At 51.0% G+C, this 21,812-nt stretch overlaps 1 protein-coding gene across 4 annotated transcripts in view; it reads left to right on the plus strand.

Annotated features, from left to right (window-relative positions):
* Positions 1-21,812, plus strand: part of PAX2 (paired box 2) — a 79,978-nt gene that overhangs the window by 22,812 nt on the left and 35,354 nt on the right. For 2 of the 4 annotated variants that reach the window (XM_024735035.1, XM_024735036.1), the window contains exons 5-7: positions 10,705-10,790; positions 12,292-12,411; positions 18,164-18,232. In XM_024735035.1, coding sequence (XP_024590803.1) covers positions 10,705-10,790; positions 12,292-12,411; positions 18,164-18,232 — 275 coding nt within the window. The remainder of the gene's footprint in view (positions 1-10,704; positions 10,791-12,291; positions 12,412-18,163; positions 18,233-21,812) is intronic. The other 2 variants (XM_024735037.1, XM_024735038.1) reach the window with 1 other exon arrangement.

Genomic DNA, 21,812 nt, shown 5'->3' on the forward strand with positions numbered 1-21,812 from the left:
AAAAAAAAAAAAAAAAAAAAAAAAAAAAAAAATATATATATAGAAATGCAGTTGTGATGTGAGCATCTGAAACACCTCGGGAAGGGAACAGTGATGAGTGAGGAATCATGTATGACTGTGGCTTACAGATTTGAAAGGCATAACTGGGCAGAAATTCACGAGGGGACTTTTGACAAATATATCCAGTATTATAAATCTTGAATCAATGCATTAGAGCAGACATGAATATAAAGATACACTAGTCATAGAAATAGTTTCTAGAAACTGAGAAACACGTCTGTATTCAGTATTGCCACACTATCGTGTACACGATTTGGAAAGTAGATAGATAGATAGATATAGAGAATTTAGAAAATCTATCCCCCAAACCTACCAATGTATATAAAATACAGTGAAACCATAGTCACTCAACCTAAAATTGAGGTTAACACAGACATGATGCTTACCAAATACAGCTACGGCACGTGCACAGGAGAGGGCAGGCATGTTTAGAATCACAGCTACATGCAATCTCTGTTCATTGTCTACATATACATTTGCACAGTTGTCCAGATCATGGATGTGAAAAGACTGAAAGAAAAAAATTGTTTATGCCCAAATAGGTAATAAACACAAAGAAATATTAATATAGAAATTTCCAGAAGAGGTAACATGGTTCAGCCTACAGACATTGGAGTCACAGACCCAAAGTCTGGCTCCAGTGCTATTAAGCACATGACCTTGGACAAGTTGCTTAGCCTCTCTGTTGTCTCCTTAGTAAAATAGAGAACACCCCTATCTGATAGAGTTGTAGTTAGGATTTGGATGAGAAAATGCATTTGTTATAACACCTGTCATAGAATGAATATGAAATAAATGATAGTTATTACTTTTACTATTTTTACATGCAACTCTTCTATTCAGACGCAGTTTCTCATAGATTCTACCATCTGTTCTTGTTACGACTGACTTATTCTACCCAGTGGTTAGCAACATGGGTTCTGGAGTCAGGCTCCTAGGTTTAAATCCTAGTTCTGATACTTAACAGCTGTGTGACCTTAGGCAAGTTACTCAACTTCTCTGAACCTCAGCTTCCACAGGGATAATAGTCTTCATAAGAAGTTGTGAAAAATAAATAATCCATGTAAAGTACCTTGCAGAGTGCCTTGGCACATAGTGAACATATATTAGTTCACTGTGTCCCTTAAGACTGTTATTATTATTAATAGTAATAACATTGACTTGCTATTCAACAAATACTTTTTAAGTACCTATATTATGCCAGGCCCTGTTGCTAGGTGCAGGAAATACAATGGTGAGAAAAATAACCATGACATGTGCACTTGCAGAGCTCAGAGTCCAGGGGAGGACTCACTGTGAATTGAGTAAGCAAGAAAACAGGTTTCAGCTCTGTGCTGGACCGTAAGTGGAAGAGGGGAACAGAGAGAAATAGATTGGAAAACCAGGGCGGAGCCAGATTGGGAAAGATTCTGAAGGCCAGGCTGAGGAATTTTGAATTTATCCTGTAGGTAATAGGAAGCAATTGTAGGCTTTAGCCACATCGCATTCTTTCAGGAACAGACACAGAGAGACGGATGGATTGTTTTTGAATACTGGAGCAAGAAGGTGGGAGGTGGGAAGGGCCAGAGGCAGGGAGGCCAGGCAGCCGCTAGCAGGCCCCAGCCTGGCTGCTGCTGAGGACCCCTTCCCTCCAGGCTCCCTTCTGCTTGCAGAGGGAGATGTACCTGTGGAGGGAAGGGGAGAATGGACAGGGAGGACTTGTCCCAGCAATGAGTCTATAGCAGTACCACTTTCCCCATCATATTAGGCAGTCTTCTAGCCTCTGAACCATGGGGTGGACAGCTGGTAGACCCCAGCTCTAGCCCAGAAGCCCTGACAGATGAGGGCAGGGCTGGTGGCGAGAGGAGCTAGTCCAGTCACGCTCTGGGCTTGGCATGCACCACAGACTGGTTTCCAAATGGTTAGTTAAACACATTGCCCCTTAATTTTTAAACCTATGCATATCTTGAATTTAAATCAATCCATATGCTTACCATTCATCATATAAACCATCGCTATTGCCCCCTTGGGCCAGCCCCATGGCCCATCTAGCCTGGTAAATTGTATCTGGCCTGGGCTCCCAGGGACACGTGGTAGAAGGATTATCATCCTCAGTGCCAGTCTTAGAAGGCTAAACTGATGCAGAAAGTATTCCTGGTATCTAAGGAACCCACTGGAAATCTGTCAGCCTGGAAGGTACCAAAAACTATCTTGAAATTATTTTTATTTGTGGCTTACAGTTTAGTTTCCACAGAGGAACTGAGAGCCTCTTGAATTTTGGTAACTGTGTCAGATAGAGTTAGGGTTAGCAGATGGGGGTTGTGGGTTGATAGAATATGAGGAAGGAACCTTCTGTAACTCACTAAGACATTCTCCCAACCCTCTCAAGGATGGTTTTCTTACCCCCTGGCTTAAGCTAGTTTTCTCAAATATTAGAGAGTTTAAGAGTAATCTGTAGTTTGCTTAACTGCAGATTCCTGGGCCCCACTAAAATTTCTAACGCAGAAGGTCTGAAGGGGGCTCCAGGGCTTTGCATGTTAGCATGCACCCCAGGGGATTCTAATGCAAGTGGCTCAAGGACAGTAGTTTTTTTTTTTTTAACATCTTTATTGGGGTATAATTGCTTTACAATGGTGTGTTAGTTTCTGCTTTATAACAACGTGAATCAGTTATACATATGTTCCCATATCTCTTCCCTCTTGCGTCTCCCTCCCTCCCACCCTCCCTATCCCACCCCAAGGACAGTAGTTTGAGGACACCTTTCTGTAAACTTTTAGGTAGGACTGTCATCTCTTAGAGCTCAGTTATGACCTCTGAGAAGCAACAAAAGAGACAGAAACTCTTGACATGTTTGGGGGGAACCCTGGTAACCTCGGAACCTGTGTATTCCAGTTATATCCTGCTACCGCCAGAATGGAAGGTCCTGCCCATAGCCTCCCCTCATCGGCAGCCATTCTCACGCACAGAACCCTGCCTGCCATATGGTCAGTTGTCCAAACTGAAACCCATGAGTGGGCGTGGGCAAGCAACTCTAAACTCTGCACAAAACGTAGAGCCGGGGCCTAGGAAAACAGTGCATGTGAATCACTTCCGGGCTGCCAGGGGGAAAGGCTGGGTGGCTGCTGCTTCCTTTCGGTTCCTGTGGGGAGGAGGTGGTAAATTACTGTTCTTTAGTCCTTGGGATGTACAGAGGGGGGATTTCAGTTCCTTAGAGTTCTCAGGAGTAGGGAGAGGTAGGAACCATTTTGGGAAGAAGGAAAATTTTCCTGAATAATCTATGAGACCTCACTTGAGGTTCTGCCGTTGAGTCTCCAGCTGTTTTTGTAGCTCTGATTTGCCTCAGGGCAGAGCCAGGGACACCGTGCCTGACTAGGCAGCTCTCAAAGGCCTGAGTTAAAGCAATTACCTGCATTCTTGTGTAAAATATCCTTTGCTGAGGCAAATATCATTTTGTCCTCTTGAATGATCCAGCCTATAATACTCAGGCAGCCGGAAGTCACTGGCAGAGGCACCTCCCACCATCCTCTTGTTTAATGGGCAGTGGGGCCAGCTAGTCTGAAACATTCTCCACCTTGGAGTTCCTTTGATTTACTCAAATCAAGAAAGACTTTCCTGGACTTCCCCGGTGGCTCACTGGTTAAGAATCCGCCTGCCAATGCAGGGGACGCGGGTTTGAGCCCTGGCGGGGGAAGATCCCACATGCCTCGGAGCAACTAAGCCTGTGCACCACGACTACTGAAGGCCGTGTCCCTAGAACCCGTGCCAACGCAATGAGAAGCCCAAGCACCGCAATGAAGAGTAGCCCCCGCTTGCCTCAACTAGAGAAAGCCCGTGTGCAGCAATGAAGACCCAACGCAGCCAAAAGTAAATAAATAAAAAAAAAACTTTCCCCATACCAGAGATTAAGTACTTTCTGCAAAGACTCTAGAAGTAGGCAATTTAAACTGATTCATACACGTATACAACACATGTATGTTAATACTTGACTTCTTGCCCCAAAGACTCTTTGAGCAAACCGGTGATATGACTGGGCCTGAGGCCAGCCTGCTAGGAAGTAATTCCAAAGTGGAGAAGGCAGTCTGTTCTAGGCAGCTGGACAGGATTTCATGGGGACATGCTTGGAGATCCCACGTGGATATCGCGCTGTCAGCAGCTGGTTCCAGCAGGTGGTATACTCCCATTTTATAGAAGGGAATGCTGAAGCTCAGGGAGCCCCTTATCCTTTGTTTCTCAGAACACAATAGAGCAAGAGAATAGAACCATAGAATACTGGAGTTTGGATTCTGGGCTTTTGGGTATCTCTGTCCTGGAGGCAGTGTGGTTTCCTGGTTAAGGGTATGGGCCCTAGGATTAGTCTGCCTGAATGCAAACCCCAGATTGTCTGTTTCTCAAATGGGTGACTTTAGGCAATTTATCATATGTTTTATCTGCAAAATGTGTCGTTGGGAGGATTAAATGAACTATTTGTTTGAAGCGCTTAGGACATTGCCTAGCTCATAGTAAGTCCTCAGTAGACAATAGTTTTTTATTACTGGAGCCTCCGCTAAGGAAGCACTGTTTCTAGAAATCCTGACCAGCCTGGGCCTGGAAATGCTGCCACCTGACTCCCTCCAAGGTGAGCTGTCTGAGGTCACCTCAATGCTCGTAGGACCTCTTCTTGTCTGCACCTCAGGGGGAGTTTTTGCACACCATTTATTATCATATAATATAGTGCAATATAATATCGTACATACATAACATAATACGATGGGTAGGTTAACCTGGGAACCCTGAGGCGGACAGTGGATGGATGGGTAGATGAATAGATACATTTGTACTAAGTATACATACATTATATCATTCTATTGATTTGTAAAAAGTTCCCGGTCTGCCTGGCTGTAATGAGATTTTTGAACTTTGCGTGGCGATCAATGAGAGGAATATTATTGGCCTGGAGAATTGATATACCTGCTCTCAGTGGCTTGTTCTGCTCCCAGGCTGCCCCGGCCCCCCAGGTGTACGATTCCAGCAGACACTTAACCTTTTTTACAGTGTCATCAGGCTAAAAGGAATCTAATAGTGACACAGGACTTGTGCTCAGCACTCTGCCACTATTGCTTTCCTGTCACAAATAATTTATAGCCTTCTATTTCCATCCCCGAGCCTGCACCCCAGCCCTGCCTCCCACTTTCCCCCAGCTCCCAGGAATCAATAAGCTCACACAGCCACAGTGGGACTTCAGGGTGCAAAGAGACAGACAGACAAAGGGAAGGGAGACACAGAGAGGGGCAGAGACAGACAAGAAGGGGAGAGAGAGAATGAAACACAGAGGAAGGATGAGAGGAGGAGGAAGGAGAGGAGCGGGGGAGGAAGGGGGGGAAAACCAGAAGAGGAGTGAAGACTCACCCCAGCGCTTTCTTAGAATTGAGAGTGCCTCAGTTTCTTCATGAGTTTAACAAATTGTTAATAGGAGACTCAATACATGCTTTCATGCTGACTCACAGAGCTGACGAGACTGTTTTGATCTCCAGCATGGTGGGGAGCAGAGACCTCTGGGGAATTTAACCAAAGAGGGAGTGACTTCACCTGCCTTGTCATCCTTTACTCTAAAGCTCTGCCACAGCCCCCTGGCATCTCTTAGGTCCTGAGGGAGCTGCTGCTCATACTGTCTATGGATCCTTCCCAGTGCCCCCAGGCAGAGGTCCCCAGTCTGTCTTCCCGAGAGTCTCTGATGCATCTCTTTTGGGGTCAGGTTATGACACCTGCTGCTGCTGTTTCCTGTCTTCTCAGTGCTCTTCCCAGGGTCCCTGAAGCAGCTGCATTGACCAGGCTGGGGCATATGGCCTGAGAGGCCTCCTTATCTGCACCTGGCTCAGCCCCTCCATAGAATGCAGCCAGTCCTGGGGATCACCCATAGGAATAATAATACTAGGAGTTATTATTATAGCTAGCACTTATTGAGCCAAGCATCGTACTAATCATTTTACATGAATTATCCTATTTAATTCTCACAACAGTCCTGCAAAACAAATGGTCATGAAGAGCCTAGGGGCAAGACGGGAATAAAGACGCAGACCTACTAGAGGATGGACTCAAGGATGGGGGAGGGGGAAGGGTAAGCTGGGACGAAGTGAGAGAGTGGCATGGACATATATGCACTACCAGATGTAAAATAGATAGCTAGCGGGAAGCAGCAGCATAGCACAGGGAGATCAGCTCTGTGCTTTGTGACCACCTAGAGGGGTGGGATAGGGAGGGTGGGAGGGAGGGAGATGCAAGAGGGAAGAGATATGGGGATATATGTATATGTATAACTGATTCACTTTGTTATAAAGCAGAAACTAACACCATTTTAAAGCAATTATACTCCAATAAAGATGTTAAAAAAAAAAAGTATCAGAGCTGGGACTCAGACTCAGGCAGACTGAGCCCAGAGCCCATCCCCATCTTGCCTTTGCTCTTCTCATACTCCTGTGAGTGTGAGGTTCTAAGTGCCTGCAAGGCAAAGCCTAGGAGGTTCTCTGGAAAGGTGGAGGTGGGGGGAGAAAGAGTGTCCCTGTCAAGGAAAGCATGCTGGAAGGAGAAGTGGGGAGCAGGCACCCTCGCAGGGCAGTCTTTCTGTGGAAATGGGAAATGGCACCTCCAGCCCCTGGTAAATGGGCCCAGGGCTCCTGACTGTAGCCCCGCAAGGATGCATGTGCGGGAACTTGACTCTCCAGGCCAAACCTGTGGGGTGCCGTGGTGGCCACAGATGTGTCTGGCTGTCTTTTGCGGCCAAGAATGAAAAAGAATTAGAGAAAGAGGAGGAGGAACAGGGGGCAATAGGACCAGGCAGTCACACAAAGCAACCTCTTTATCCTTTTAACCCTTAGTGATATTCCTATTAGTCAGTGGGTTTGTGTATGGGACGCAGGAGGGCAATGGGTGACCATAACGTTTCCACAATCCCGGTTCTTAAACTCCCTGAGATCACCGTTGGGGACTGGTGAGCGTCCACCTCCTGGGGGGCATGGACGGACACCAAGAGCATTAGTAACTCACAGCAGGCACCCTGCCCAGCTCCTCTCCCATGCACCACCAAGCCGCTGTCAGGAAGTAGTGATTTTCCATCACTTGCTACCTCAGCTAAAACTGCACCAGCGTCCCAGGGGTCAGAGGCTGTGGGTAACAAAGACAGCAGCTCCACAAGGCCGTCCAGTCGTCTGTCTCACCCAGCCTCAGTCTTGGGGTTCCCTCAGTCCAGAGCCCAGAGTCCACCAGCCCTCAAGTCAGAGCCACCCACAGGCCCACTGAGATCCCAGAAGCCTTTGGCTGCAATGAATTAGGAGCAGCTGCTCTGAGCTGCTCAGCCTCCTTCTAGACTTTTCGTGTAGACCAGTCTACACTGCCCTTAGCGACTGTCATGTCTTTCTCATGGTGATCATGCTCCAGACCCAGAAGCTTTGGGCCACCTCACCACGTGCCATCTCTCGCTGCCTCGTCCCCGTGGCCGCCATTCCGTTCTCCCCTTGTTCTGTCTTGTCTGGCAATCACCCACTTTCTCTCAGGCAACTCCAGCCTCTCCCTCTTCACCAGTTCTTTCTCCTCAGCCTACAGACTTATCCAGGTCCTTCCTCCCCTGAACAGCCTTCCCTCCACTTAGCTGCCACTTCCATCCTCAGCTTCCACACTTTTCTCTCCTTTCTACACACTTCTGAAGCAATAGTCTACATTCACTGCCTCCCTCTCCTGCTGTCCGCTCACTAACCTCTTTTTATCTGGCTCCTGCCTCAGTTGCTTTGTTGAGGCCGCTCTCCCAAGGTCACTAGTGGTCACCAAAATTCCCAAATCTGTGCCTCTTCTTATTCCCAATTCCCTTCAATCTTTATGTCACCATGGTTGCTATGGATTACGTTCTCCTTCTGGAAATGTGCTTCTCTGTTGACTTAGCTAAAACTCCCTGATCCTGGTTCTGCCATTTCCTGTGTGACCAACTCTGACCCTTGTGTAAGGTCAGGTTCTTTTCCTCAGCCTCTGATAGTAGATGTTCTCCAGGGTCTGCTCTTTAGGCCTCTCATCCCAACCAACACTTCCTTCCTTGATAATCTCCTAAATCCATATCTACTCTGCCGGCTGGTGCACGGCCATCCACCTGGACACTCACCTACCTCCTCAAATGCTCACGTCAAGGACCAACCAGTCACCTCCCTGCATCCCTCTTCCTGACAGTGGGACAAACCACCAGCCTTCCAGTTACACAGAACTGGGGTTTTAGAGCCATGGTTGACTCCATTTAGTTGCCAAATCCACCTTACAAATTCTTCCTTCTCTTTTTTTTTTTTTTTTCTTTTGGCCACGACGCGAGGCTTGTTGGACGTGAGTTCCCCGAGCAGGGATCGATCGAAACTGGGCCCTTGGCAGTGAAAGCATGGAGTCCTACCCACTGGACTGTTAGGGAATTCCCTTTTTTTTTTTTTCTTCCTTCTCTTTTCTGAGGCCAGCTACCTATGGCCTTGTGCCTGTCAATTGCTTTACCTGCATCGGTTTGCACATGTCTCCTTTAGTTTAAAAATCACTCATGGCTTGAGATTCTGTAAACCTAGTTCCTATATACTGGGGGAAGTCTGACAAAGTAACAAAAAGCACACATTTTAAATACTGAATTCCAACTCTGCCCTAGCTGGCAATGTGATCTTGAGTAAGCTTTTTTTTTTTTTTTTTTAGTTGTGGCCAGTGGAGGCTACTCCTTGTTGTGGTGCCCGGGCCTCTCATTGCGGTGGCTTCTTTTGTTGTGGAGCACAGGCTCTAGGTGCACAGGTTTCAGTAGTTGTGGCACATGGGCCTAGTTGCTCCGCGGCATGTGGGATCTTCCCGGACCAGGGCTCGAACCCGTGTCCCCTGCATTGGCAGGCAGACTCTCAACCACTGCGCCACCAGGGAAACCCTTGAGTAAGCTCTTTAACCTCTGTCAGCTTTGGTTTTCAGTCTGCAGAACAAGGATAATAGTAATGCTTTGGAGGTTGTTGTGAGAATTAACAGTAGTATATATATTTACAGTAATATAAATTGCATATAACGTTGGCATATAATAGATGCTTGATAAGTGGAAAATTGCTAGTATCATCATTACTTCCAAGTTTTCAGCCTTATTTCCTCTTACTCCCTTACATCCCTCCACCGTTCCTGGCCTAGGCATTAGCCCCTAACCCAGCGTGACCACTCGGCTCCTGTGCTCTGCTTCTACCCTCCTCCAGCATCCGCTTCTAATGCCCTCTTCTCCACTTCTTTGTTCATCTTAGAATCATATTGGGTTTTTTTTTACTGGGGAAAGAGACCTTAGAGATTCTGTAGTCTAACCTCTTTACTTTATAGCTGAAGAAACTGAGGCCCAGAAAAGGAGAACGATGAGGCCAAGGCTATGTGGCCACTTAGTGGAAGACTCGGGGCCTCAGCCATGAAGCCCAGTGACTTTTCCACTATCCTCTGTACCTCTGGCTCCTATACATGTGTGTGTATATATATTCAGCCTTACTCTGCTTTGAGGATCTACATCAAGTTCCACCTCCTCAGTGACTTCTTTCCCATTTCCCCCACCTGCAAGGGGGGTGACTTCTCCCCCACATCCTCCTGGCACTTACTGCCTGGCCCCCTCTGGGTTACTTAGCTTTCTCGGGGTGTGTCCCCTCCCTGCCCAACTTCATTCCCGGCCCTGGGAGGCAGTGAGTGTTCCAGTCCACGCACGGCTTGTGACTCACCTGGCTGGTTGTCTCACACTCCTCTCTGCAGGGAGAGCAGCGCCTCCAGAAAAGTGGCTTCCAAGGGCACCTGACTGACCAGTGGGTGGAGGAGAGTGTTCCTTGGTCCTGGCCCTGGGCTTGGTCTTTTGTGTCGCTGAGCCCTGCGTCCTTGGATCACTAACAATCCCCAGCCCTGGGACGTTTGATCTGGATTCCCCCCACTCCACCCCAACGGAGTACGTAGGGAAGGTACTAGGCTTTTCACCTAGTCTGGTAAAGAAGGTGTGATCCAAGTAAGGCCTCTGAGAAGGAGGCCAGCGGGCCAGCGAGCTCGGCAGGGACAGGGCTTTGACAGGTTTGAGAGCCCTAAGCGGGCTCAAGGAGCTGCTCAGGGCCTGACACCTGGCAGAGGGACCAGTACTGTGTTGGAGTCCTGGAGATGAAAGGATTACCTGCGACCCGGCCCTTTCCCTGGCTACTTCTCTTTAGCTCAGGAAATGGGGAAATCTCACCCCTTCTCTCAGCTCTGGAGGACTGTGATACGGTCCCAATAGGAAAGCCAGCTCCAGAATGATCTCCAGACTCCTCTTGGGAGGAGATGTGTGTGGTTGAGGAGGGAAGGATGGACAGCAAGTCACCAGGGCAGCCCCCACTCCCAGAAACGGGAAGGATGCCGTGCTCCACTCGCTCTGCTGCCCGATCCTTGCTACCAAACATCAAGGTGCAATTCGCGAATCACACAGCAGGACAGAATGCAGACTGTCTCTGCCCAGGGCTGTACGAGGCTGGATCACAGAGCCAACAGGAGGGCAAGCTCCTGCCTTGCAGCAGTCAGAGAGGGCAGGGGTGCAGGGAGCAGATGGGTGAGGAGGGAGCTGAACTCAGGGGAGCGCCTCTGCAGTACTGGGCTGCAGGTGACCAGGGCAGGAGAGGGCACGTGATGTGTGATGCTGTTGTCATGCTGTCGCAGGATCATCCGGACCAAAGTTCAGCAGCCTTTCCACCCAACGCCGGATGGAGCCGGGACCGGAGTGACTGCCCCTGGCCACACCATCGGTAAGAGGGCTCAGGGAAGGGGGGAAGCTGATCCCCCTGAGACCTGGGAAAAGCAGCTCTGCCCGTGGAAAATGCCCACCTGTCTGAGGTCGAAGGGCCGTGCTCTCCCTGGGCTCCTAGAGGCTCGGGATCTTCCTGGGAGACTAGCTCACGAGGACTGCTCTCTGCCTCCTGTGAGCATCTCCTCAGAGCTGCCTTGCCTTTTCAGTCTGTGTGTCTGTCTCCCTCCCTCTATTCCCTCTAACTTTCCTTCTCTTTCCCATGCTCCTTCTTCTCCATCTTTTGTTCCCTGTCCCTCTGTCATATCTACTTGCTTACTCCATTTTTTGTTTTTTTAATTTTTAAGATTCTCCTCTTCTCTTCTCCCCTCCTCTGCCTTCTCCTCTCCTCTTCCTTCCTCTCCTGTCTGTCCATATGGCCCTGGACCTGTTCCTCTGTCTCTCTCCCTCCCTCCTTACGACTTCTCTCCTCTGTTTGTCTCTCTCATCCGCTCAGTGACTGTCTGCCCCTCTCCAACCTCCTCGTTTATTGACCCTCGCTCACAGCCTCACAGAGACATGACCCAGGTCCACCAGAACACCTGCTAACAGCCCCCATCCCCCCCACACACTATCTTCCCTTTGGCCCAAGGGCGCTTGGTGCTGCTGAAGCCATAGATAAGGTCCGGGGCTTTAGGGGCTGGGATGTGGTTAAACTTCTCCTGCTGCCCCTCTTGGCAGCTCTCCCCTCTCTCTTGACCAGCAGGAAGTAGAAAGCACTGGTCCCAGCCCCCCTGGAGTTGGCAGGAGTGCTGTTTACTAGGCCTGCGTTACAGCATGTGCTGGGAGGGAGGGTTGGGCCAGGCTGTACCTGAGCTGATCACCGCAGAGTGAATGTGTTCACTACTCTGTGCTCTGAAGGAGAAATGAGGAGCTTCTCAAGTGATTTCAAGACCAGGAGCAACTGGGGGAGAGGAGCTCCACACTCCCGGGGAATATCAGGACCATTCTTGTGTCTCTAAGAGACTCAGATAGACCTTAGAAAGCCACACTCTAAATCAGGACTGGGAAAGACTCCGCCCAGGAGACTAGAAACAATGGCCTGGGGTTTGTTTAGAAGGATTTGTCCGGCCGGGGATCAGATAGGATGAGCTGTGCACCGAGGCATCCTAGGAGCTGTGCTCTCTGCACGACCGCTGAGTCGCTTTCTAGGTTGAGTCAGCTTTTGCTGTTGGCTGAACCCACATACTCAGGGAGTGGGTTCAATCTATAGTGAGTGAAATCTCTAGGTCTGCAGAGAAGGCCTGGGGTTGACTGGTCCCCACTCAATCCAGGGTGGACAGCAGTGAATAGCCTAAATTGTATGTAGCAATGTGTTCCCGCTTAAACCTCAGAGGAAGGAGGGGACTACGGGCTCCCCATCCCTCCTCATTTCCTCTGCTTCTCTCTGCCCCCAGCCTTGGGGCTTTGGCCTGCGATCACAACTGCTATCCTGATGGCATTTCCTCCTTACTCTCGTCCAGTTCCCAGTACGGCCTCCCCTCCTGTTTCCAGCACCTCCAATGATCCAGTGGGATCCTACTCCATCAATGGGATCCTGGGGATCCCTCGCTCCAATGGCGAGAAGAGGAAACGTGATGAAGGTAGGGAGGAGGGAAGAGGCTTGGCTTCCCCTGTGCATGCTTTTGTCCTTGGACTCAGAGCTCCGGTTTCGGCCTAGCCTCGCAGCTGCTCTGCTGTGAGATCAGTTTTAGTAGCAAAGCCTGGGTCCCCCACTACCCTGCTGGCTCCTGGAGAGAGGGAGGCGGGCTGCTGCTGGGGCCATCAGTTTCACCATCTGCTCAGCAGCCCCGACTGCCTCACCTTCCGCTGGGATTCATCCCGAACATCCCGGTGGGATGCCAGGAGGGAAGGCACGAGCCATGGACTATGGGAAGGTTTTGGAGGTTGGGGGACAGCTGGTCTCTGACCTGGGGATGAAAAGCCAACCTGACTTGTCCTCCTCTGATCTCAGCCCATCAGGAGATGGGGGAGTGTTGTCATGCTCAGCTGACCCTTGTGTCCTTTCTCTGTAACACGTGGACCCTGTGCCCATTCAGACCACTTGGGGAGCTGGGCATGGGCCCTCGCTGCTCTTCTCTATGGGAGGAGACATCCCCCAGGCTCCACTCTGGCCCTTCCCCTCATTCCCTGTAATTCCTCAGGTGCAGCTAGCTGTTAGGCAGGGAGTTAAAGGGTGAGGAGATGAAGAGGAGGAGCAGGGAAAGGAATTCAGAAGAGAGAGTGGTGGAGATGAACTTGGAAGAAGGTGTTCTTCAAATATTATGACATTAAGGGTCCCTTGGTGACCATCTGGTTCTCTTTTTTTTTTTGCGGTACGCGGGCCTCTCACTGTTGTGGCCTCTCCCGTTGCGGAGCACAGGCTCCGGACGCGCAGGCTCAGCGGCCATGGCTCACGGGCCCAGCCGCTCCGCGGCATGTGGGATCCTCCCGGACCGGGGCACGAACCCGTGTCCCCTGCATCGGCAGGCGGACTCTCAACCACTGCGCCACCAGGGAAGCCCCATCTGGTTCTCTTTTGATGCCTGAGGCCAGGGCACGGGGCTGGCAGGCCCAGACAAAGGGAGACACCAGTGTCTGGAGCCTGCTTCCTGCCCTGATCTTATGGTCCCTGCTGGGGAGACAGTAACTTCCTGGTCTAGGAAGGGCATATGATTTTAAGGGTATCTCCCATGAAATAGACAGAACCCTCTGAATATGAACATAGGGGGGTGACCAAATATCCCATTAGTCCAGACAGTCCCAATTTATGCCTTTGTCTCTGCGTCTTGGCCAGTCAGCGTCTCCTTTTTCTCTCAAAAATGTCCTGTTTGGACAGTAAATCATGTGGTCATCCCAAGCGCAGACAAGCCCTTGATTGGGGCAGCTCTAGAGGGTAAGGAACAGAGAAAAGAGACAAAGCTGAGATTCCCAAGACCCAGGCTGAGGGAAAAGAGAGTGCGAGAGCCCCGGCCTCCAGCAGAAAGGACAGCATGTAGGAGAGGCCTGGGCCTGGCAAGACAGGGATGACCTGGGGCTGGCCTCCTTCCAGAAGCCCTAATGGCCTCGTTTCACAGGAAAACAGCTTGTCTGGCTCTATTTCTCCTTCTTCCAAAACATCCAAACCCATTTGGCTGCCACGGCCTTTGCCACTCACTAAATTTCATTGTGGTTGTTTTGGCGGCAGCCACTGATGGGCAGGGGGGGTGGCTGCGTGAAAGGGCCTAAGTCTCAGTTCTCTCTGGGGGTTTCCCACACTCAGGCCTTCGCCAAGCTCCCTGGCACTCTGAGTGATCTGGAAGATTCTGCCTCAGAACCTGAGGATTTCTCCTTTAACCACCAGCACCTGTGAGATGACCAGGACCTCCCCTCTTTGTCCTCTCCCCTATTGGTCTGCGGTTGGGGCCAAGCATGTCTTCTGCTTCCTGGGCTCCTATGGGCCATGAAAGAAGCTGGGGTTAGAGAGTCACTGGCCTGAGGCTGCGGCCACTGCAGGTGGGGCCCGGCTGGCCCAGAACAGAGTGCTCTCCTCTCTGAGCAATTGATCACATTCATTGTTTCAAGTCAATTCAATTCAGTCACCCTTTCCTGGGCATCGGTCGCAAGAAAGGCTTGGTGCTGTAGGATCCCAGAGCAGAACAAGATATGATTCTTGTCCTTAAGGAGCTTACAGTCTAGTGGGGCATGTAAAACACGTGAGTCCAGAGAGCAGAAAGGCCCATCAGAGATCTAGATATCTGTGTTGTGATGGAGGTCTGGGCTGCAGGCCATGGGAACTCAAAGTGGGGAGACAGTGAACCTCCAGGAAAGGCTGCTCTTCGAGGAGGGGCCTGAGGGATGGACAAGGGGCACGGTTCAAAGACAACGGTAGTTGAAATTCTATCAGACAGACTGAGCCTTGTGACCAGAAGACACTGTGCTGAAAACACAGGGGTGCTTTGGCTGGGATGAAAGGGCCTGAGGGGAAGTCGTGGCAGTAAGGCTGAGCAGAGGGGTTAGGGTCACAGGAGAGCAGGCCAAGACGGGACCCTATAAGGAGTTTGGACTTTTTCCTGCAGACATGAGAAGCCACTGCAAGTGTCTGGGCAGGAAGGGACAAGAGCAGGGCTGGGCTGGGGAAGACCCTCCTCCAGGAGGGTGGTGGTGATGGCAGTGGGGAGACATCTCAGGAAGCAGTTGAATTCTGGGTGAGGGATAATGGCAGCCTCTAAGTTTACTCTGGCTGCTTAAATACTTACCCACAGGCCTAGCCAGTTGGCAAGAAGGATCAGAGACCCTGCTTCTTTTTTGGGGGAGAGGGTTCTTTTGCCTTGACACACCCCTTCTGACCAACCCCAGGCCAGATGGAGCTGTCCTTCCCCTAGTGGAGGCCAGAGCCTATTAGGGAGGCCACCTGACCACCCCCCTACCCCAAACGCACACCACCACACACACACTTGATCCATCAGACCCAGGTGGAAAGCGGGGGGGAAAGGAGAGGCTAGAGCAAAGGCAGACCTTTCACAGCCTATTCCCCCCTTCCCCCATTCTGGGTGCCTCCAAGCAGCCAGGCCCAGTTTGCATTAGGGAGCAGCTCAGATGATTAAGAATAGGGGAGATAATTATGTGTCAAGATGATGTAGCCCAACTCTGCAGTCAGGCCAAGGTAGCACTGCAGCTGGCAGGCCGGCCGCAGGAGGCAGCCTCGGGCATGGGCTGCACAGACACCCAGGTGTATCCTTCAGCCACTGGGCCAGCACCACAGGCAAAAGAGAGAGCTGACTCGGACGATGAGGGATGCTGGGCTGGGAATGGGGATACATGTCAAGGGACTAGACCTTGAGGGAGTGGAGGGGCAGGTCTGTTTCCAGGTGGACCCTGTACCCCTGCCAGGCTGGCTCGATTTTGGCTCCACCCACTGGGGCATCTCCCTAGAAGTGTCATAGCCCAGGGGTGAGCTGTGAGCCTCTCTGTCCTCAAGGAAGCCACTCCCGCTCCTGCCTGTGGGTACGGTTCGGCCTATTCTTCAGCACTAACAATGCAACGGTGGTGGGCATTAGCGAGGACAGTCACTGCAGCGTGCTCTGGCATTATTGGAGACAATCTCAGCAGTACTTATTGGTGTTCGCAGTGATAATGCCCAGAGCATTATTGGCATTGGTACTCAGAATATGGACAGCGTTATTAGTATCTGCAGCAATCAGATCTGTGGGGACATTAGTGAAGGGCCGATCCGCTGTGACTCTGGGGAAAAAGGAAACTGACAGTGACCGTGAGCCTGCTTGAGACGACCTCTCATGCTTTGGCCTTTGGAAGAATGGAAAAATCCCCAGACTTGCCTTTAAGAAATATGCTAGTCAAGAAGATTTGACCTCCCCTCCCCACAAGAGTCCAGGAGGTCCCAGAATGAGACAGGTAGACAGACCAGGGATAGATGAGGAAGTTATGTCACAAAGCACCCGGCAGACAGGCTGTCCATCCATCTGAGAAGGTAGATCCCCGTTCAGTACCCTGCTAAAATCTTTCCCTCTTCTTGGCTACAATTATGGGTGGGTATATTAGGGTCCTTTGAAGGAACACCGCTTTCCTGAATGTTGCATGCCCTGGCGTATGTGGCTGCAGGATAGGGACCCTTGTATTCTTTTTAGGCTGAAAGACCTAAGTCCTTTACCTTCACCCAGTTGCTTTTGGCTGTGGCCTAAAGCATTGCCGTCCATCAGTGTTGTTGAAGGCCAGAGCAATTACATAACTTGTCCAGAAATCTGAATGAAGTCATATGTGTGAGTCTTTTGATCTGTGTGAGGGGAGGTGTGTTGGTATCATCCTTTGATGTGTGGGATTGCAGGGGGCCGCGATTCTGCCTTCCATTAATTAGGTGCACAATGAATTGTGCAGTCGAGTGGTGCCAGGCCGGTGCAGTTGTACGTTTGCAGGCAGGGCAGACTGCACGGCTGCAAACAGCCGAGACCTGTCACTGCCTTTAATAGCTCCCTTCTGCTTTGGATGAAGCCGTAACTTCAAGAAGTGGTTTATTTCCTTTGTTAGTTTCTCCCCAAAAGTCCCCCAGTGTGTTGCTCAGATTTGACTTGGAGCAAATGAGGGGATTAGGCTGTGGGAAGGAGCAGCACCTGCTCTGTCTAGGAGCCTGGGCTTCAGGCAAGAGAAGGCTGCAAAGACCCCCACGCAGAAGAAGGATTCGGGGTGGAGGCCAGCAGGCAGTCCCGGGATCGCAGCAGGGATGGGCAGTGTGGCTCAGTGGGGAAGGGGTCAGGAGGGAGGGCGGCGTAGCTGGGTTTGAGTCCTAGTGCCTTGGGCAAGTCACTTAACCTTCATCAGCTCAGTCTTCTCCTCTGTGAAACGGAGACAGTGACGGTACTTACTTCACAGGGATGTGGGGAGCACTACACGAGATCAGGGAGATGGAGTTGAGCCGACTCCATCTTGGAAGATGGCTCGCTGTGTGCCTGGGGAGGAAGGCATAATTGGCAGGTTTATGTTTCAAGGGGAAATGAAGTTGTGTCAGAAAGAAACTTTTTTGGGTACAGCCTCTCTCATCTTGGTACAGCTCCTTTTAAGTAGGGCAGCCTAGGGAAGCTGATGCTGGGATAAACCGACCTAGATGGGACCAGGGCGGTGGGGGAAAGATATGAGCCTCCCCTGTGTGACTGGGAGGACCTCTGTCCATCTTTGCTTGCTCATCTGCTCTGCATTTATCCACTTGGGCCGGATGTCACCTCTTATTAGCCTCCACAGGCATTTTAGATGTGGGTAAATAAATATGGGACCCCTTCTTCTCTAACATGGAGGCATCCCTCCCTCTATCCATTGCTGTGTATTTCTGCTCCCACATACAAATTTATTTATTTACCTTGGGAAATGTATGTTTGTTTTGTGGCCACATGTGCTTTTTTATATGAGTTATGCAAATGTGGGTATTGTGTGTTCTCTACCTTTCTGAAATCGTTGGGTGAAAGGGGATGCAGAACTGCATTGGGAAGGCATGCAGTTTTCTGGGTAGTGTATGCACTCAAAGAGATGTTCCAAGGTGAGCAGGTGCATGTCCATGTCCCTGTCAGCAGCTCCAGGGAGCTGGGAGAGCTCTAAGCCAGGCCTGGGTGTGCTAAGGCTGCATGGTCTTGAGGCACAGGTTCGCGTATGGAATTTTGCCCAAAGGGCCCTGTAGGCATCACCCTGCATTCTGTTGGCAAAAGGATGGGCTGTTCTGATCCTGCCTCCATGGGTGGACTGGCCCCCAAGGCAAGGGAGACTGAGACTGGGAACCTGGTCTCCCAACCTCAGGGTTATTCCCCCCCGCACCCGGTCTTCAACCTGCCTGTCTTTCGCGATCTCTCAGTGTCTGTCTCTTATTTGCTCTAGTCGAGGTATACACTGATCCTGCCCACATTAGAGGAGGTGGAGGTTTGCATCTGGTCTGGACTTTAAGAGGTATGGGGGCCAGAGGGAACATGGTGCGGGGACCAGGGGAAAGAGCCTGGGGTAGCCATTAGAGAGTCTTCACAGAGTGGGTTCCTAAGGGCCAGAGTGCAGAATAGGAGGAGGTGGCCCAGGATTCCACTGGGAAACCAAGAGGCTAACAGAGTCTCAGGGCCCGGCTCACTTCCGCCTTGGGCTACTGCTGGGTTTGGGGGCTGAGGCCCTGTGGCCTGGAGGGTCAGGCCCTCAGTGGATGGGGGACACTTTTTCCAGCCCTTGGAAAAACAAAGAGCAGATCAGGTTGTAAAACAAAAGCAAAGGAGACCTGGAAACACCTGACAGCCCTAATTCATCACGGCCCAAGTTTTTTCCTGTGTTCCCATTATATTTGTTTGTAAAAGTGGAAATCAATTTTGAAGGTAATTTTCTGGAAAGAATGGAAGGGAGGTGGGAGGGCCGGATAAGGCAGAGATGGTAAAAGGAAAAATTTAGGCCAGGCACAGCCCAGGGGCAGCTCTTGGCAAGGTGAAAGAAAATTGCATATTCAATCTCCATCCATGAATCTCCCTCACTGCTGCCCGCCTCCTGCTTGAAAACAATGAAGGCTTTTTCCCAACGCTGGGCAGGGCCTCGGTATCAGCCTCACTTTAACTTCAGGGTCATTAATTCCCTGATTATTGAAGGAGAAGAGAGGGTTGCAGCATCAATTCCAAAGGCACCCCCCCATGTGATCAGGCCCTGGTTGGGGTGGGGTGGGGGGCAGCCAGGGTGAGGTGAGGTGTTGCTTCAGAAGAGCAGAGGGGTGGGAGGGAGGAAGTGGGGAGCCAACTGGACTGGGGGGAAGGAAGCCAGGAGGAGGGGAGAAGAAGGCAGTCATTACTGCATACCTCTGTTGTGTTGTTGTTGCAAATTAAAAGTAGCATGTTCCACTCCGCAGCTATCTTTGGAGAGGGAGGGGCACCGAGGGAGGTGGGGGATCTTATCATTGCTTCTTCAGCAGACCAGCCGTGGTGTCACCGTGTGAGGTGACATTTGAATTTACAATTCCGCTGAGAAAAGCCATTAATTCACAAATTAACATTTCTCCCTCTCCCTCTCTCTTTAACACTCTCTCCCTCTCTCACATGGATGTGCAAGCAATTGAAAAGACAAAGGAAATAGCCTTAAGGAAGAGACTTTACTGCTAGTCTGTCTGTGCTGAGATTGCTCCCCCTGCTTCCAGATAGATAAACCAATTACCTGAGCAGCTCTGCTCCTGGCCGCCCGAGATCACCTCCTTTTGTAGGCTGCCTTCATGGCTGGATTACACTCGGTGTATCTCATTAATGTAAACCAGGCATGCCCTGGTCACCGGGCTCTCTTCCCTGCTCTCTTTCTGGAGGGGCAGCGGGAGGAGTGCTGGTGTCAGAAAAGGCAGGCAAGGAGGACCCTGGGAAAGAGGAGAGGCCGCCGCTGGCCAGCTGCCAGGCGCTGGGACTCTGGGTGCTCAAGGCCCTGACCTTCGGTCCTGGAGGAGGCTGCAGGGGGGAATCTGCAGGTGAGCACTCCTTGGCAGGTTTGCATGGGTGGACATTTAGAAGCAGAGGCAGCAGCCGGAGCCTGACTCTCTGGGGCCCACAGCGCCTGTTCTCTGTGGCCTTTTGGTCCAGAGGCTGGGGGCTGGCAGAAGCAGAGAGGGATCTGAGCGCTCCCTGCATGGGAAATGCTTAGGAAAGTTTTGCTGAGTCCACATCATTTTAGTGGGACAGGATGCAGCCTGAAGGAGCTGGGAGGGGTGCAGAGGAGGGCCCAGAGGCAAGGTGAGGTTGCACTATGTTAGGTAAACAAAAGGAGGTTGTACCGATTCCTTAACCTAAACCCAGCACTTGGGAGCAGCTATGTCTGTTTGCCACTCAGTCCCTACACACACACTCCCAGCCATCCAACTCCTTTCTTAGAGAAGACCCATCCAGGAGCGTGGACCCGGGGTGCTGTGCTCTCAGACCTCTGGAGTGAGCTTGCATCGTGGGCAGGATGTCGCAGAGCCATTTTTGCTTTTACTCTCCTCCAGGCCCCGGCCAGGCACTGCATGAGGACAGTATATTGGCAGAGGGAAGCCAAGTGGAGTTTGAGTTTCTGTAAGGAAAGTACCTCTGCGGGTTATTGCTAGAATTATATTATTTCACAAACATTACATACTACCAAGCACAGGTCACAGGCTCTGAACCTAAGGAGGCAGGTTCTATGAAAGTCCAGAAACAAAATCTGCATGGAGGTAGTCATCTGTCTAGACAAGCAACAAAGCTCAACCTATGTTCATTTTCCAACAAATATTCAAACCCTGGCTACTGTCCACTCCAGCCCAAGAGCAAACTAAGTTTTAAAGGTCAGTATTTGCTAAGACACACAAACCCCCAAAATCCACTGCTGAACACACATTCATTGTTATGAGTATATCTTCCTAGTAACATGGGAAATTAGACCGTTCATACCTGAGGGGGGAATTTTTCTATCTTAGTTGGATCGCATATTTTAGCCTAACTCTCAGGGTAATGTTGGCTCCGAGCCTGTTGAACACCAACCATGTCATTATACAGAGTTAGGTTTAAAGGTTTTATTGAGACCTTTGCCTTGCGCCCTGTGCACACTCGGACTTACTTTCTTCTGTAGAGAGATGGCAGGGTTTAGCCATGGCTGTGTGTAGCTGACATAGGTGTGTGAATTTGTACCTAAATCCCTGCGTTTATATCAGAGACTGCAGCCACGTCATTAACCACCTTCGTTTCCCAGCCAGTTCATGCTGTTGTGGGTAAAGAGTTATATTTGGTTGTCTGAGGAAGGATGTTGAGATTTAGCGCAGAAGAGTATATTTTTTTCGTAAAGTGCCTAAAAGTCAGAATGGATGGGTTGACCCCGCTCCCCAGGAGAGGAGGTGCAGACTTGCGGTGGAGGGGCTGTGTGTGACCCTCCACCACTGGAAATTTGGGTGGGAATAGCAATAACTTTCTCAGCAGAGGCCTCGGGTCCTCCCCACTCCCGCATCTGTGCGCTCCTCTGCACGTGTATGCACACCCACTGTGTCAGAACACATCTTCAACCCCTTGTCTTCCGCTTGGCAGCTACCTTCCAGCCCTGCAGGTAGGTGTCGTCCTCCTTCCCCCACAGGCAAGGGCAACAAGAGAGAAATCCGGGCAGGGGCCTGGAGGACCCCTCAGAAAAAGGGTCGGGGAGAAGGTAAGCTGGAGAGACCCAGGAGTGCCACCTGCCAGAGGAATGGGTCCCAGCAGCCTCCCGACCATTGCTGGCTGCACAAGAGGGGCCCCAGAGCCCAGGGAAGGGCCCCTCCCTTGCTTGCCTTCCTCAGGGCCCCGGTGGCCGGCAGGGGGGACCCTCCCCATTCTCCCCCGTGGGGGTGGAAGGGCCAGGAGGGTTGGGGGAGGGCTGGGAGACGGATCACGAGCCTCAGAGCCGAGTAGTTGCAGCACAGCCAGTAATTCAAACCATCCTGACCCTTCGGTGAACTCAAACCTGCTGACCTTGACAGCACCAGACAAGGGAGGCCTCACAGACCTCAACCTGCATGGAGGCCTTGCCTTCTCTCCCTCCCTTCCTT

This window comes from Neophocaena asiaeorientalis, unplaced genomic scaffold (assembly GCF_003031525.2).
Source record: "Neophocaena asiaeorientalis asiaeorientalis breed wild unplaced genomic scaffold, Neophocaena_asiaeorientalis_V1.1 scaffold240, whole genome shotgun sequence".
Classification (NCBI taxonomy): Eukaryota; Metazoa; Chordata; class Mammalia; order Artiodactyla; family Phocoenidae; genus Neophocaena; species Neophocaena asiaeorientalis.